This window comes from Ambystoma mexicanum, chromosome 12 (assembly GCF_040938575.1).
Source record: "Ambystoma mexicanum isolate Mex_15411 chromosome 12, UKY_AmexF1_1, whole genome shotgun sequence".
Taxonomy (NCBI): domain Eukaryota; kingdom Metazoa; phylum Chordata; class Amphibia; order Caudata; family Ambystomatidae; genus Ambystoma; species Ambystoma mexicanum.
The window spans coordinates 1,090,980,680-1,090,993,022 of record NC_090936.1 but is presented as its reverse complement, the minus strand read 5'-3'; the positions used below and the strand labels follow the sequence as shown (position 1 = coordinate 1,090,993,022).

The 12,343-nt window shown below is 48.9% G+C and overlaps 1 protein-coding gene across 1 annotated transcript in view; it reads right to left on the bottom strand.

The window, feature by feature from the left end:
• The window catches only part of LOC138514267 (tubulin alpha chain), a 28,564-nt gene extending 18,021 nt beyond the window's left edge, over window positions 1-10,543 (bottom strand). Inside the window, exons 1-2 of the mRNA XM_069629637.1 lie at window positions 10,431-10,543; window positions 8,001-8,223 (exon numbers count right to left, since the gene is read on the bottom strand). Of these exons, the coding sequence (XP_069485738.1) occupies window positions 8,001-8,223; window positions 10,431-10,433 (226 nt within the window). The 5' untranslated portion in view covers window positions 10,434-10,543. The remainder of the gene's footprint in view (window positions 1-8,000; window positions 8,224-10,430) is intronic.
• Window positions 10,544-12,343: the final 1,800 nt, after the last annotated feature.

Genomic DNA, 12,343 nt, shown 5'->3' with positions numbered 1-12,343 from the left:
CCTCCCCTTCCTGCCATATGTCCCCAAGGGTGACCAGGCCTACCGGTTCCCAATATCTACGGACCGCTTCGAACAGTGAGTCGTTCCCACAGAGTGCCACCAGCGGGGCCTGCTGAGAGAATGGCTCTATGTCACCCATCATTCTCCACGTTCTGAGCCAAACCTCCCAGCCCAGCCTCAATAGCCGCCCTTTTCCCACCAGTTTGTTCTTTTGTAACCACACCACTTCATTCAAAATGTATGGGGCCGAGTCTTCCCGCAGAAGCCTGGCTTCCACCGAGTGTTCAGTCGACAGCCACGTACAGCAGCTGCCCCACCAGATAATAAAGCTCAAAATTTGGCAGGCCTATGCCCCCCTTGTCACATGGGTTCTGGAGTTTCCACAGGGCCACTCGGTTCCTGGAGTTACCCCATATGAAGCCCCTGCACACGCTATGAAGTCTCACAAATAGGCTCGTGGGAATCAAAAACGGGACATTCACAAAGAAATGCAGGAGTCTAGGCAGGACCACCATCTTAAGCAAGGCCGCTCTCCCCATCATAGTCAGGGGCAATCTAGACCAAAACACCATCCTGTTCTTAACTCCCTCTAATGCTTTCTCCGTATTGTGTTCGTGCTCCGCCTCGATCTTGTGGTAAATATTTACTCCCAAATACCTAAATGTCTCAGTCTGCCATGGTATCGGCAGGCTAGGCAGCCTCTGTAATGGGACATTCTTATATCTACCCAAGGGGACTTCCTAGGGTTCACGATATGCCCGAGAGGGTGGCGTATTGGTTCATCACCTCTAGCACATACTGCAGGTTCTCCTCCGGATAGCGCAGATAAAGGAGGTCATCTGCATACAGCGATACCAGGTGTCTACCACTTACTGTACTAATCCCCACCTCCCCGTATTGTTGCCTCAGACATATTGCCAACGGCTCTAATGCCAGAATGTATAGCATGGGTGACCAGGGGCATCCCTGTCTGGTTCCCCCTGCTGAGTTGCCAAGTATCTGAGATTATGGATCCCGTTTTAACTCTCGCCACCGGGGTGCTGTATAACAACTGGACCCACCCGATATATCCAGGTCCCATTCCCTATCCCCTCAGGGCTGCTTTCAACCAAGGCCATTGCACCGAGTCAAAGGCTTTGACCGCGTCTAGCGACACGATAGCCAGCTCACCCATATCTTCCCCAGTGTGGTCAATGATGTGGTGTAGCCTCCTATGGTTATCTAATGTTCCTGCCGGGGACATATCCCGTCTGGTCTGGGTCTATCAGCTTACCGATCACCCTCTTCAGCCTATTGGCCAGCACTGCCGAAGAATTTTGCTGTCCTGATTCAGCATGGACAAGGGTCTGTAAGACCCACACTCCACGGCCAGCTTGCCTGGTTTCAGGAGTGGGATGATCACCTCGCGAAGGCACAATGGCAGTTTCCCCTGCTCATAGGCCTTGTTGAACATGGCAAGCAGTGGCTTAAGCAGTTCCTGTTTGTAAGTCTTATAAAACTCACTAGGCAACCCATCCGTCCTGGATGCCTTACACGTGGGCAAATGTTGGATCACCACCTCCAGCTCTTCCAAGGTGATAGGGGCGTCCAGTTCCACGCGTTCTAGGTCATCCAGGGTGGGCAGCTCCATGTCCTCCAACGTGTCCAGTATGTCTTGACTCCTATCCTCCCCTGCGTCCTCATATAAGTGTCTGTAAAACTTGAGGAACTCCTAGTTCACCCCCTCCTGGGTATTACAGATGCGACCTTCCTCATACCTTATCTCACTGATCACTGTGTGGGGGGTCTCACTCTACAGCCAGGCCAGCAATCTGCCCGGCTTATCGCTCCCTGCGTGTAGCCTCGCCGTGTATTTCTTGTAATTTTGTCTACATAGCCTATCCCAGAGTCCACTGCAGGTTAACTGTAAGTCTTTTATCTTATCGCTATTCTCCCGGGCGGTATCCTCATGTCGTGTAAGACCCTCCAGCTCCCTTTCCTGAAGTTTCCTTTTGATGCCCCCCTGGAGCCCTTTAGTTTTCAAAATGGCTACTCCACGCACCACCACCTTGAAAACCTCCCATACTGTTCCAACCGAGCGCACACTGCCTGTGTTTATATCAAAATATTCCTTGATGGCCTCCCTCAAATCCTCCCGGAATCCCTCATCTTATAATGCCTCAGTCCTAAGTCTCCATGTGGGGATCCGCGCTCTGGGGGGGGTTGGTGTCACCACTCTACCAAAGGAGAGTGGTCGGATAGTACCTGGGCCTTGTATTCCGCTCCCACCCATTTCTCCCGCTATCTCAGCCGCTACGAACACATAATCTAGCCTTGTGTGCAGGTCATGTGGCGCTGCATAGTGCGAGTATTGCCTATCCATTGGATGCAACCTCCTCCACACGTCTTCTAGGCCTAGATCTTTTAACAATGTCCCCAGTTCTTTGGGCACCGGCTTCCCCGCTTTATCGACTGACCCATCCATTTTGGGATTCAGGGTGCAATTAAAGTCCCCTACCCACACCACCGCTCCCCCAGCCAGGGGGCTAATTTTGCTTTAAAGGGACCTGAAATAAGCCGCTGTATCATGGTTGGGGGCGTACAGATTTATGATGTGCACTTCCCTGTTCTCCAGGAGTCCTGGACCATTCTGCCCTCTGGGTCTACCGTTGAGCTAAGCACCTGGAGCAGCACATGCGGCGCCACCCAAGTGATAACCCCTCTAGCGTACGCAGAATACATAGCCCCCACAACATGTCCCCTCCATTTTCGCCTGACAACCTCCAACTTCTCCCTTGTGAGATGAGTCTCCTGCAGCAGGGCAACATCAATGTGCATCCTTTTTAAATACAGCATCACTTTATTACGTTTCAGATAGCTATTAAGGCCCTGTACATTCCAGGTCACAATTCTGAGATTACCCGATGCCATCTACTCGGTTTGTTCCCAACCCACCTCTCCCTTCAATGCTTCCCTTGATGGTTGTTTTCTGACTCTCCCCCTTCTACCTCCCTCAACTGTTTCCCCCCCTCCCTGTTCCCCAACTCCCATCCACTGCACACAACCCAGCCCCTCCCCCCACCCTGCCCCACCCCAACAAATGCCCAGCTCCATCCCTTGATCTCAGGCCCACCCGCGTCTGGTCCTGTCCCGTCGCCGAGGACTAGGACCCCCCGGGGCGTCACCAAGTATATTACTATTGGGTACAAGGGATGCCTCCTAGGAGCTCCCAGTCATCTATTTTAGGATTGGTGCGTCCAGCGGGTCCAGCCAGTTGATACTACAACACACTCCCCACAAGCTTAATACAACTCTATATTCAAGTCCCAATGTCTTGGCCATGTCACCCTAGGTGCCACAGCCGTCTGCTACTCATCTCCTGCAGCTCCCATCTGGACATCCAGTTCTTGAGGTCGGCCCTGCATGTCCAGCCAATCCATTGCCTCGGTCGGCGTCTCGAAAAAAAAGGGATCTTTTCTTATAAAACACTTTAACTTGGCTGGGTAGAGCAACATGTAGCGATGGCCTGCGTCCTTCAGCCTCTTTTCACCGATCCAAAGTTCATCCTACTACGCTGTACAAGCAGCGTATAGTCGGGTAGGCCATGATTTTTGCTGAACCCTTTTCAGTCGTTCCTCCCCTCCGGAAAAATTCGAGGATCTTCTCCCGATCCAGATAGTTCAGGATCTTTGCGATCAGCGTCCGCGGGAGGGCTCCAGGGGGCGGTCTCCTTGTCAAGGCCCTGTGCGCCCTTTCAACTGCAAACCCCTGGGTCAGCACCCCACCCGTTATCTCCTGTAAAAGCATGGATTCCACGTATTGTGTGGGGTTTGACCCGGCAGGCCCACTATACGGATGTTATTGCGTCTGGCGCGCCCTTCTGCTTGCTCAGCACTGTCCTCCAGATTGCCTACCCATTGCACAAGGACATGAGCTCCTTTCCATGTGCGGTGTACGCCTCCATGTTCAGGGCCATCTCCTTCTCTAAGGCCCCATTGTGCTCCGCAATCGTTCACACGTCCTGTCTCAGCAGGTTCACCTCCTCCTGGACCGCTCTGATCTTGAGGTCCAGGCCCTCATGCAGCTCTTTCATTGCCTGGCCGAACTTAGTCTCCCAAGCCACCTTTAAGTCTGCGATTGCTGCCAGCACCTCCTGGATCGTGCCCGGTGTCTCCGCCGTTGCCGTGGGGGTATCCTTGCTCTTGCCCCCCTCCGCTTCTGGGGGCGACCTGGCGTAGGCCTCCATTGTGGACTGTCGGATCCTGGGTCTAACCACTTTAAAGGACATCCTGCTATGTTAACTGGGCGAGGGCCTGCCGTGCCTCTCTCCGCACAAAGGTCCGCGTGGTCACGGACCACTCTCAGCAGGCCAAGTATGTACTTGTCTCTTCCCTCACGCCCAGCGTGGGCCGTGTCCTCCCACGTGCTCGTACCCTCAGTGTTGTGGCCCGGTCTCTGTCGTGTTCCTTCCGTGGCCAGTGCGCTCACCTATTCGCCGCACTCCCTTTGTTCCCCCCTCTTCCGTGATCACTAGGCCATCCGGCCCACAATGCCCGGGCCCAGAGGGGCCGAGTGTCACGGGATCAGCAATTGTCTCGCATCGGCCTCCACAACTGGCCTGAGCTGATGTGTCGTCTGTCTCTATGGGATTTCTCTCATCTCCCTGTGTATACAGGGTCAATCCGCTGTGCTGTGATAACTGCAGCCACCACCACCCGCTCGTTCGCGTTGGCCCCAGGATCCGCAGCCACCTTATTGGTGCGCTGCCACAATGAATCTTCCTGGGTTCCGCCGGCGTTCGATCCGATTACGCCGCGGGCCCAGCGTCGGCTACCAGTTTGCTCGACGAGTCTCGGCAATGTACAGTCCGTAGGTTGTACCAGCTCCGGGTGCGTGTGCCTTCAGATGTGCGCCACCTCAGTGAAGCAACAGCGCGTTCCGGGCAAACGAGTCTGCTTCTAATCGCTGGTCTTGGAGTTCGATACAGGGGCTTTAAGACCTACATCTCGGGACCCCTGTTGTCCTCTTTGTCTCTGCCGCCATTTTTGTTCCACTCGCCAATTCGGGGCCCCGCGGCAAGCAGACGAGTATAACTCAGTGTCCTCACCCTCCACTCGCGTCAAAGTTTCAGCGAGTGTAGCCATCATCTTCACATGCATGGACATTATTTTTCGCTGCCGGCCGGTTCCCGTGCATGCACTTCTCCAGGATCATTGCAGGATCAGCTGAGCTCCACAAGAGCACGTCCCTTTACATGGCTGTCCAAGCCACGCCCCAACTACCACCCTATTTCACTTCCCATTTTCTGTATGAAATTGCCGAGTCTCTGGTGTCTCCTCTGCTGTCCTCTTTTGGAAAAAAAAAAAAAAATCACTGACTCCTTCCAATATGCACAGGATTGTACTAGTGGCTGTGACAACAACCTGACAGCTAGTTGATGGAAGAGTGAGGGCCCTAGGGCCCCAATTCCATTAGATCAGTCAGCAACATCGACACAGTTGATCCACTCCACCACACTGGTTGCCGGTAAACCAAAGGATTCCATTGAAATCCCTTTGCTTGGTTCATCGGATTTGCGATGGTCAGGGAGTCGAATATCTGAGAAAACGCTCAATACATTCGATAACGCATGTTACCCTCCAGCAATGCCAACTTGCTGGCGATTCCAAAGTTCTGACATGTCATGGGTTGGCGGACGAGCTTTTTCGTTCGCCGCAGCGAAACTATTCAATATCTCCCTCCTAACCTTCGGGCAACAGAACCACCTTCTGTTTAGGCTTCTTAAAACTCAGCAGGTCAACCAATATGTTGACTTTTCTCCTCACGCCAAGATGCCTTTGGGCGGTCATGCACGCTATAAATATTAACATAACATGTGGAGAATTTGGGAAGCAAATTACTGGATTTGACATTTTTACCCCAGACTATCTCACAAGATGTAAATGCAATTCTGCTTAGCCTGAACAAGTGCTCATCAAATGAGACCGTGGAAAGCCCCAAACCACTACAACCTCTGAAGTGGCTCACCCCAAGCTTACCCTGCTCAACAAGCACCAGCAGCTAATAGTTGAGGCAGTGAAAGTTTGTATATGAAATGTTGCACAAAAGGTCCAAGCGGACTACAGCATTTACTGTAATATGTTGAGATGTAGCAGGGATTAGTTGCCAGTTCCTTGTGCATCACCCAAGAACCCCTTTCATCGCAAAATAGAGTATGGATCACATCACCTGCAGATTAGCACCCCAAGCAGGTAGAGGATACCCCAATCCTTACCAGGCCAGCATGCTCTCCCTGATCCCCATTCTTACTCTTCAGATTACGCAAATGTGCCAATACGCATATGCAGCCATCTTTTCTTTAAAGCAGTAGTTCACCCAATGCCTATCCTTTTAAAAGATGGGCCATAATAAAAAAGGCATCCATTTTGTGAAATGAATGAGGCTCCTGTGCGTATGTTATCTCTACTCTCGCAGGGAGCTTTTGCTTATTGCTGCTGGGGATCACAGAATGCTGGCAGGCTACAGCCAGCATTGTATTAATAATTGTGACTTGATTTTATCACAGCAATTACTAATATTCTGCTGCATCCGTGGGCAGTGGAATAATCCTAATTGCTGGTACTTTGTTTCCAGGCTAGGGGGGAGCCCTGGAAACTTAACTGCAATCATCAATACAACGCTGGCAGGCTGTAGCCTCACATTCTCTGCCCTCCGGCAGTAATAAGCAAAAGCTCCCAGTAGCAGGCTTTTGCCTGGTTATTGCCACTAGAGCAGAGGGAGGCTTATTCATTTCACAAAATGGACGCCTCCATCATACACACTTTAAAGCTCTTTTGCCGAAGATTTTACATAGGAATGTTTTTTTTTTTAAAATAAAATATTGCATGTATATTCTTTATTATGGCACATCTTTTAAAAGAAAAAGATTGAGTTAACTACGCCTTTAAGGATGGCACAGACTGAAAAAGATGCCAATACACTATCTGCAGCAAATCACCCCTGTTGCAAGCTGGGCAAAACTATAGGTGTCCCTGTAAGAGAATCCGCTTCAAGCATAGTCTCAGACATCAAGGGGTTACTTAGACCCAGTTCAATGAAGTGAGTGTGGCAGGTGGTCAGACATTCGATAAAAAGCATTGGGAAAGGGAGTAAAGGCATAAATAACAGTTGTCAACTGAGGATCAGTGACTTGCACCCTTTGTAACCTCGCACCCGCTACATTTCGTCACTTTAGCAACAGTGACATTGTAGCTTCTTTGTACAGGAGCCCCAGACAGAAATAGTAATTTCAGGGAGAAGAAAAAGAAAATTTTGTACTGTCCTGTTGGGAGGGGGGGTGGAGGGAGTGGAGTGTGAGGGGGTTGAGGGTTTTCACTCATTCACATTTACTACTGGTAGTTTTTGGCATTGGCCTGGTTCCAGTTGACTGAACCTGGGCCCTTTGTGCATTCTTTATGCTTATGCCCACAAAACTGGCGATTGCGTTGTAAGGGTAGGTTATATGCCATTTTCTGGTGAGTGATCAACTCGCGCTGCCCATCTACACTCAATCGCAGTCTGACACCATACTGTGTGGTACTGTCATTCTCAGCAACTTGCACCTAGAGTGACGCTTGGAGCAAGAGGTCAATGTCTTTAGCCTGGGTATGGACCTGACGAAGCAGAGCACCAAATTGAATAGAGAACACAGATTAATGTAGGAGCCACTCCCTTAAATGGGATGGACTCAAAGGGGGAAAAGTGCCCAGCCATGGCACCCACCATGCCCAAGTCAATGCTGTGGCCACTCAGCCACACCCAGAGGGATACTGATCTTGCCTCAAGATTGTAACTGCCAAGTAAATTAAAATTACAGATTTAGTACTAAAGAAAGATGTCCATTAGAAGATCATGGGCTGTAAATATTGGCTTATGATCAAATTGAGCCCCACTCCCACAGAAAGCCGCTACATATTAAAAGCAAACTTTCCCAGCAGGGCAGATGGGACACATTTCTCTACACCATGAAGTGCACGACTTACCAATGACCGTTTCCTCCAGGTCAATGAATATGGCTCTGGGGACATGCTTTCCAGAACCAGTTTCGTTGAAGAAGGTCCCGAAGGAAGAGTCCACCAGCCCAGCCTTATAGTCTGAAGGTAGCGTGCCGTCGGGCAGTAGCCCGTGTTCCAGGCAGTAGAGCTCCCAGCAGGAATTGCCCATCTGTACACCAGCCTGGCCGACATGGATAGATATGCACTCCCTCTGCATGAAAAAGGGCAAAAGAACATGATGAGACAGTAGAACCAAACACGCACAAGGGCAGCAAAGAGAACTCGCAAGGCAGCCTAGTCCGCCCGCTCCATGTTCACCGTTTGGATATACACGTCCCCTTGGCTTCAAAAGGACTCAACACTGGTCCTTAAAACCGGGCTTACTGTCCTCAAAGTCTTTAGGTAGGAGAGACAACGGACCCAAAATCCAGACAAGAAGCCAACGCCTCATAAACACTTCATAAAAACTCGTAGTATAGTAGTAGTACAGCTCAATGTCTCCACTGGGTACATTTGCGAGCTGGTAAGTAAACATCCATCTTATGAAAAGCATGCAAAAGAGGGTCATGCACCTTACTTTGAGGGTACAAGCCCAGGGCCTTCCATACATTCCTCAGGCTGTAAGCCACAGTGGTAAAAGCCCGGCTATGCCTTTGCCCGGGTTCACAAAGCCTCCCTTAAGACAACGTCCTTCAGAGTTTACTTGGAGGCAGTCTGGAATAGCCCAAAAACCTTAAGTCTACTCATAATAAAAGGTAAGACAGCCGGGCCCGTCTCGGATGGGCCAGTTCTGGCATATTGACATGGGTGCGTCCCGGCTACACTTCGCCAAGTACACCTGATAGTACAGGGCTGGACCATGTGAAATGCAAGGGGGTCCAGTGAAAAAGCACGTTTATATCCCACAAGGTATAATGGACCATTGGTGTGTGGGGCAAGGAGCAAAAAGGAAGGAAGTATGAATAATAAGGTTGCCACTTCGTGGAGTAAGGGGGGCAGAACTGCCAAGTGGCCCCAGCCCTGCATCACACCTTGACCCACTCCCGACTTTGCATCCAGGGTCTTCTAGGCCCACACGTAAACTACAAGTCCCAAGAAACCAAGACTGGCTCAAAGGGTCATGCGTGACATTGGGGCCTCGTCGCAACTGTGTTTGGTGGAGGGGGGAATGCGGTAAGGTGCCACCCAAGCAAAAGAACCCTCTGGAGGGGGTTACACGAAGACCCATTTGAGCGGATGAGGACTCGAACTCAGTTACTTGAGGCTACCGGCGTCTCAAACGGTTGCCTTCCTCCAGCGCAGTCTTGCTCAGGTGTACTGGCATCAGCGCCAGTGCAGTCTTGCTCAGGTGTACTGGCACTGTCCTTTTCAAAGTTAAGGAGTTTGGCGTCACGTTACTGCATTATAGTTGCATCTAGGATCATAATTAGCGCCTCTTTTTTAAAATGTGTTTTTCTCAGTGGCTGACAGAATCATTGAAAATAAATGACTTAAAAAAGGGTCGCCAATTACAATCCTAGATGCAAGTTCGCAAAACTAGAACTAAAAGACAGTAACGTGACGCCATTTACTTGGCACGGGAGGTCGGTATACAATACGTGTACATGCAAGAGAAAAATTTTTACGAGAGACAAACCTTTGCTTGCACGGTTAAATTACCTAATACATCAAAGTTGGGCTTAACCCCATAGCTCATTCAGCAAAGAAAGGTGGCAACATAACGCGGGTCAGCGACCATGTCACGTCCCGAGACGCCATATCCCGCGTTCTGATCTCGTATGCAACCCAATAAAGCATTCTGGGAAGTGTAGTTCTAATTAGCAACACATTTCCTTTGGATGCAGCTTAGCACCCACTGCCAAGGATTTGTGGAAAGATGCAGTGTTGAAGGAAGGGGTAGAAATACACTCGGTGATTACATTAAATGTGACTACAGGGAGGTGGGGGGAGGGGGTAGAGAGAGAGATCATCGCCCCGATTAATGGACCACCTTTTTGGACAAAAGCAGAGGCATAGCTCTCAACCATTTCTGTTGCAAAGGCGGGTGAAATCACCCGATTTTGTTTTTGGCGGGTGAGACGCCCATTGAAATGAATGGGCGTGCAGGAGGCTTGGCGGGTGAGTCAGCCCTTTACAAGGCGGGTGACACCCAGCGTGTGAGTTGGGAGCTATGGCAGAGGGGGTGGGGAAATCGAAGCTGTAAACGACAGGGTGCACACCAGCTAAACCTGCAGGGCTGGTTAAACGCTAAATGCTGAATTCGGCTAGGCACATAACCAGCAAAGACCAACAAAAACGTATTAACGGACCTGTGAACTATGCAAATCCTTTAAACAACTTACTGCAGTCTCGAAACTAATATAGGGTCTTGCAAAACGCACACACCCGTGACTTTTAAACAGTCCTGCTCAGACCTACCATGCTGTAAACTACCACAACAAAGTTACACCTGCAAAGTTCCGACAACAATCCTTCGTGCGCTGCCTCTAATTCCCTCCCAAGTCTTTATAATCCTGGTGAAAATGGCGCCACCTGGAGAAACGGCAGGGTCTCAGAGGTTAAAGCGGCAGAGGTCGCAAAGCGATCTGTGGAATGACTGCTAAAGCCTTTGAAAAACCAAACTACGGTGCATATGTGTATATTTAGATAACCCAAAGTTAGTTTATCAAAAACGTAAGTTGACTAAATGATCTCATGTAACCAGAAAAATATAATTCCATTCCCGTCTTGTAAATCAACAAACGAATGCATTCTGGGAGTCTGAGTGCATGCAAACTTCAAATGAGCAATTTAGAATTAATCATCGAATAGTAAAGGTTTGTAAAAAAAAAAACGCACAATGGAAAACGGATGTTCCGGTGGCCTGCAGCCATCTGTTTTTAATAATACTAAAAATGTAATTCGTTTCGGAATTAAAAAGAAACACATAGCAAGTATTTAAAACAAACAACCCATGTGTTTAATATGCTGCTTAGAATTTGTCTGCAACTTGACTTGTAGCGTGCTTTTTTTCTCCTTGCGTTAACATATGGTCTCATGTCACCTCGACCTTTTTTCTTCAAACTAATGCATTCTGGGAGTTGTGGTTTTCTTGTTCACTTCAATTGCACTCATTCAACTAAAGGTAGGTTAAAGTGATCTGTAAATAGCTGCCATTAGCATTCCCCCGTAACTCCTGCTTCCAGTCCAGTCTTTAAAGTCAGCATCACTTGGCATTCTATGATTGGTAGTTAGTTGCACTGCTCTCATTATTTATAGGGGCCTGCAAGTCACAGAATAAAACATTCTGTTGGTTGACGATATATCAAATATATCATTTGGTGATTTATATAGCGCTTCATTCAGACCGACCACTTCTAAGCACTCTAAAACATTGTTAATTTCCAAAGGCACTTTGCACATGAGCTATTCATTCGAATATGTCTGTAAAATAAAAGCCTACTGGCCCATCGTGATATGTTAGTGGTTCATTCCATAGGTATATTTGTGTTTTAAGAAACACTATTTAGGACTTGGTGTACAAGTTTGGTCAGCCGACACGTGTTTCGACCCATAAGGTCTTTCTCAAGGCAAGAATTATTTGCTGTGTGCCCTCGGTGGGGTTCTGTTGTGAATGTCCTTAGGGCATTCTTGGCTCCTGTTGGGCCCTGCATGCTCTTACTGGCGTCCTGGGCGGTGCACCAAGTCCTAAATAGTGTTTCTTAAAACACAAATATACCTATGGAATGAACCACCCAAGAAAAATACCAATAATAAACGGATTATTTCGTACTAACCAGAGTGTTACAAATATTGATTTCGGATTTTCCAAACAAGATAGCCGGGAGCAAAAATAATTTTTTCCTACCTACCAAACTGGGGCTCAAGCTAAACCCCAAAAACCACTCCTGTGATCTTGCTAAAACTAACAATCACAATGCAAATGGAGCTTAGCACAGGCAGGTTCCATTCCTAGAGCCTAAACTTACCTCATCTGATATGTTAGTGTATAGGTATTAATTATTGGTAGTTTATATGGCACCTTCTGTTTCAAGGTGCTTCAAGTGGAGGTGGGAGTGACAAGGAGAAGAGTAATAGCAAAGGGAAAGGACATAGGGAAAGTGGGCGGATCCAAAAATACAGTGAATGTAATAAATGCAGGTTACAGTAGTTTGACAGGAAAGTGTTAGTGATTACAGCATGCCTGATGGTATCTCAGGAGCACAAAGATGTACACTGCCAACCAGTCGGAACACAATACACTGGCAGGGTTTAACCACACAGTGGAATTCCCACTTCCCCCATGGCGGAAGTGCTACGTGACACACTATCTGCAAGTTGGGACGGGGGTA